At 36.9% G+C, this 5,000-nt stretch overlaps 1 protein-coding gene across 2 annotated transcripts in view; it reads right to left on the bottom strand.

The window, feature by feature from the left end:
- The window catches only part of LOC138000869 (contactin-4-like), a 148,430-nt gene that overhangs the window by 44,199 nt on the left and 99,231 nt on the right, over nt 1-5,000 (bottom strand). For both annotated transcript variants that reach the window (XM_068847544.1, XM_068847545.1), the window contains one exon: nt 3,893-4,040. In XM_068847544.1, coding sequence (XP_068703645.1) covers nt 3,893-4,040 — 148 coding nt within the window. The remainder of the gene's footprint in view (nt 1-3,892; nt 4,041-5,000) is intronic.

Genomic DNA, 5,000 nt, shown 5'->3' with positions numbered 1-5,000 from the left:
AAATGAAATCAAGTTTAAAAAAAACGAATTAGCTATCGCCGTCACGGATACTTCGCAGCCGTCCCCCATCCAAGTACTAACCTCATTCGGAGGAGCTTAACTTCAGCTGACACTTGGACTAGCATCAACGATTGTGATCTTTATGTTAAATTCACACATAGATCTTGTCGAACTTTATAACACTTGAAAGAAAAAAAAACGCACTAACAAAAACCAGGTGTTATGCCGTCATTTTGTCACAGATGTATCCTTTGTTTCGTGAGTTGTCAGTAAACACGCAAGGTATAACTTGATCACAGGCGGCCGCTAAAATCGATGTCACTTCCGATTTTGCGATTTTACTTGTATGACCAAAAGTACGATAGAAAAATTGAACTCTGATGGAACGTAACAAAAATCTCCCGAAATGTTTTTCGCTGATGGCAAATTGTTTTATTCTCGATCGACACTTCCTAAAACTTTCTTCGCAGCTCTCCTTAAAAACTACATCTTAATATTTATTTACTTTTTCGTCAATATTTGTTTTGCATAGAGCAGGCTAGCAAAATGTGTACCTTGCTTTGTTCGCATTTTTGAGCGTTAAAATAGAATTTTTGGGCGTATGTTCCTGACAGCAAAAGTCGCATATTTTAACGTCCCCCATCCAGATGCTAACCCCGCTGGAAAGGGAAAAAAACTTTAGTAACATTGGTCTTGGAAAGGTGTCAGAAGCTCAGAGTACACGCTTAAGCTTGTGGTGAAAAAGAAGTTGTAAATGATCAACATATCGGCTTTGAAGCCAAATGTTTCTCGATTTCCTGTTATTTTCTTCAATCGTTCTGGGCTTAGTATTTTACTGAACCACATGTCTTCTTAGAGGGTATATAGCAAAGATGTCTACCATGGCACCGTAATGATTTACGATTCCAAACAATGTCGTGTACTATTAGAGCTACATATTGTGCAAGGACTTGAATCTCCTGGAAAAAACAAAACGCCGCTCAGTTGACAGTTATGGAAAAAAACACTGTCAAGTTACTGCACTACCACACGCAATGCGTTCTTACTTTAAAATATATCCCGTATCTCCTCAATTCTACCCCACCTCCAGACTAAAAATCCCGTATCCCCACAATTTTTTTACCTAATTATCCCGTATCCTGATCGCTTCTCGGGCTTTTGGCTAAGATTAGTTTCTTGGCCAAGGGCTACGGTCAAGTACTATTGTACAACGTACGGTACTTTTTCAGTGCCGTAAGGGGCAGGCACAGAACAGTTTCGGCTGTTTGTCTGTTCTCTCGAAAACGATGACAAGGGTTTTTTGGGTTTTTTGTTCAGCTCGAGTGTAGAATCAGGACGAACTGTTGTAGTTTCTGATAACTATTTACTACTTGTAGCTTTTGTTGAATTTTGAATCGATGATAGAGACAGTTTTGGCGATCTCAATCCGGACTGGACTACTGGATTTAAGGATTTTTCTTAACGAGATTTCAAGTTATTGTGGAACGTTTGGTACCAAGTTACTGAAATCAAGATTATGGAATTGTAAAATTAGAACTTTGGACTGGACTATACAACACGCAATTACGGAATTTTTGAGCATTGAGAGAAATAGAGCACGGATGTTGTCTTTTTGTCGTCGCCACAGCAAATTTATACAGTTTGCAAGGAACTAAACCAGGATTACAGAACCAGACGTCGATTACAGGGCCCGGTTGTTCGAAAGCCAATTACCTTAATCCAGGATTAGCGTAAACTTTTGTTTCATGTTTTCAACTTTTTGGTCACAGTTTCCTTTGCTTATTTTTGTTTTTCAAGATTGACTTCTTCTAATGTAAAGTTTTTCTGAATATCAGCCTTGAACAGCATTTGGGAGTAGAGGATAAAACTCGTTTTAAAACCCAGTTTCTGAACAACTGGCCCAGGATGATAAGTTGTTGAACTGTGATTTGTAATAAGTTTTTCGGATGATTTAAGGCTGATCCTGTAATTTTTGGATGAAAGAAGTTAACGAAGCAAGTAAAACTGTAGGATTTGAATTAAGTCTCCTTCCAAAAAATAAATAAATATAAGATCCCGTGTCCTGATAACCTGCTAATAGGGCTTCGTTGTTTGCATTTGCAAATTTAGTAACATTAGTAATGAGTTTTTACAACAAAAAACTTTAAGTTATATTACAGATGTATCTTTCTAGTAATCTTTCGCCATTTTCCGAAGTCTACCTGTACTTGAAGTTCACTGTAACTGGACAATTTGTGTTAACTGTTTGCGCATTCCACGGATACGCCCTTGTAGGCGTCTTGTTATTTTATAAAATGCCAATCTTGCTAAGTCTAGACACTGACTTTAAATGCTTAGCATTAAGGTTGGGGATAGGCATACTGTGCATGATATTCTACTTTTTTTATCTCAGAGGGATGAATCTCCTGAGGGCAGGTTGAAGAATATTGAAATATTCCCTTCAAAGTGAATAATAAAAGAACTGAAACATACATTATGTATTGTTGATTTTTTATTTGCTTAATTATTTGCTCTATCTTTTGCTGACACTGAATTCATAATAATCAAAAGCGTTAACTAAAGTGAAAGCAAAATTTTGAAAAGTCAGCAAAATGGAATTTCATAATCTATTGTTCAGAAGCCATTTTGCAGGGATCAAATGAAATGTTTGGTTTTTTTAAAAATTTTGTCTGTTTGTTGAGATGTATGTAGTGATAAATCCAAACTATGTGATTATTTTGGCATAATCCCTGTGACTTGTCCACTCATTAATTGTGGCCTTTTGATTTCTTTTTTCTTCTCTCTGAGAGATTCCGAAAACCACTTCATACAGCACTTTGGCAAAGGAACTGTGAATGGTTGTTTTTTTACAGGCTGTTTCTCCAAGATAATGACGCCAGTGGTTTGGTGACAAGTTCTTTTCTTTAATTAAACCACAAATGCCACCATCCTTTGTGCATAGTTTGAACGATAAGTCTGTCATCACTTTATTCACAAAATTAATTACAGTGTGTATTTGGTCCAATGGTGTGAGGGTTCAATTCTTAGGAGTGGCATGGAATGCTGGAAACTCAAGGTAGTAATGAAAGGGATGGATGCGGCTAGAGAGGAAGAATGGAAGGGAAGGGAGAGACGGAGAGTGGAAGAAGAACGGATGGAAAGGGGAAGATGGAAGGAATTTAATCAATCTCTCTTTTTGCATTACTTTCTTTTTTAATCCCCCATAAAAATCCAGGCCCCATTTTTTTAAAATTACATCCCAAAAAAAGGGAAACCCCCTTTTAGACAGTTCATAATAACCTAGGTTGAAACAAATTGACCTGAAGGTATATAATTTGACCTGCAACACACCCACCAATCAAGTGAAAGACACACTGACGCTGAGCCCAGCTTCAATGAACCCTCCATGCCCCAGTTGTTCAAATGATGGATAGCGCTATCAGCCAGATAAATCATTATCCAGTGGATAAGTCATAGCAAAACTCACTGAGTTATCCAATGGATATTGTAATTCACATGTATCTGATGGATAGAGTTATCCGCCTTTTGAACAACTGGGGCCTGTTCCCTCTAGACATTATCTGAAATGCTATTCCAGTGAGCATTTGAACCACTGCCTCACAGTAATTGTCCAGTTTTCTACAATTATCATCATCATCATCATCATCATCATCATCATCATCATCATCATCGTCATTATCATCATGCAAAGTAGACCTGGCCTCATGCATCTTTCTTTTTCAAACTACCATGCATACACCAATTTAATTTCCAATTACCAAGTCTATTATGCATGCCACACATTCGGACTCAATGCTCTATTCGCTTTACAAATGTACAGTACATCTACTTTAAAGAAACGGCAGATTTCTTTGTGTTGCCAAGATCCCAATATAAAAAATAACAACTATACCTCCTGTGGAATTGCAACCATAAAGCTCCATTCTCAAAGCACACCTAATAGAGCAGTTTGTAGGATGTATCCTTATGAATTTCCCAAGGACTGAGGAATTAAAAACAACTTTAACAATACTGTTGGCATCTACATTGGCTTGAAACACCTTTGGAAAGAGAATTTGAAAAAAAAAAACACATTAAAATGATGCTTTATAATGCACTAAATTACACTTACACTGTACATGTACATGTATTTACTTGAAAAGCAATTAAAACCAAAGCCTACATATATGTCTGCAAGCCTATTTTTCCCCAGAAAACCCACATCATCCTTAGATAAACAGAGCCTTCTCAGCTTCATTTCAATACAAATTTAACTGTGACAATGTGTATGTAACACCTGTCAGATTGTTTCCGGACTCCAAATTTTTCGTTTATTACACAAGTTTGACCGTCAAACTTGTGTATTAATTACACAACTTTGACCGTCACTTTTTGCGGTCAAAGTTGTGTAATACACAAGTTTGACCGTCAAAGTTGTGTATTACACAAGTTTGACGGTCAAAATTGTTTAATACACAACTTTGACACACGAGCTCACGGCGACAATTTTTGGACGCCGCCATTGCAAAAAAAAAATATTGAGGTGAAAAACAAACTCGCAGTTTGCTATTTCAAACAGAAATTGCTTTTGCAGGACTTTCCTTTGCCTGGTCTATTCGACCGGGCAAGGATAAGGCATTAAATTTTCATTTTTGAGGAGATAATCAGCTCTGAGTCATCCGTATTTACCGTATTGTATTTACGGTAAGTTATCAATGTTGATCAAGTATGCATACTGCACCTGTAAAAAACGTTGTAGTTCCGAAATTTTTAATTAAACCTTAAGACAGAGAAATAAGTACATGTAACTTCCCATTTCCTGTTATTCATCGAAGTAATTATTAATCAGTCACTAAGGCCTTTTATAAATTGTGGTTATTGCATAACTGCAGAGATGTCAACTCCTGGAGATCAGAAGGGCAAGATGAAACTTTCTGAAAAGTCTTTAAAAATTCTTTCTAGCGGATTCAGAGGCACCTTAATTCTGTGATATTTTTTACAGGTGGCTCTAAATCCACTGG

The sequence above is a fragment of the Montipora foliosa genome, chromosome 4 (genome assembly GCF_036669935.1).
Source record: "Montipora foliosa isolate CH-2021 chromosome 4, ASM3666993v2, whole genome shotgun sequence".
Classification (NCBI taxonomy): Eukaryota; Metazoa; Cnidaria; class Anthozoa; order Scleractinia; family Acroporidae; genus Montipora; species Montipora foliosa.
The sequence above is the reverse complement of the archived record's forward strand: the minus strand, read 5'-3'. Positions and strand labels throughout refer to the sequence as shown.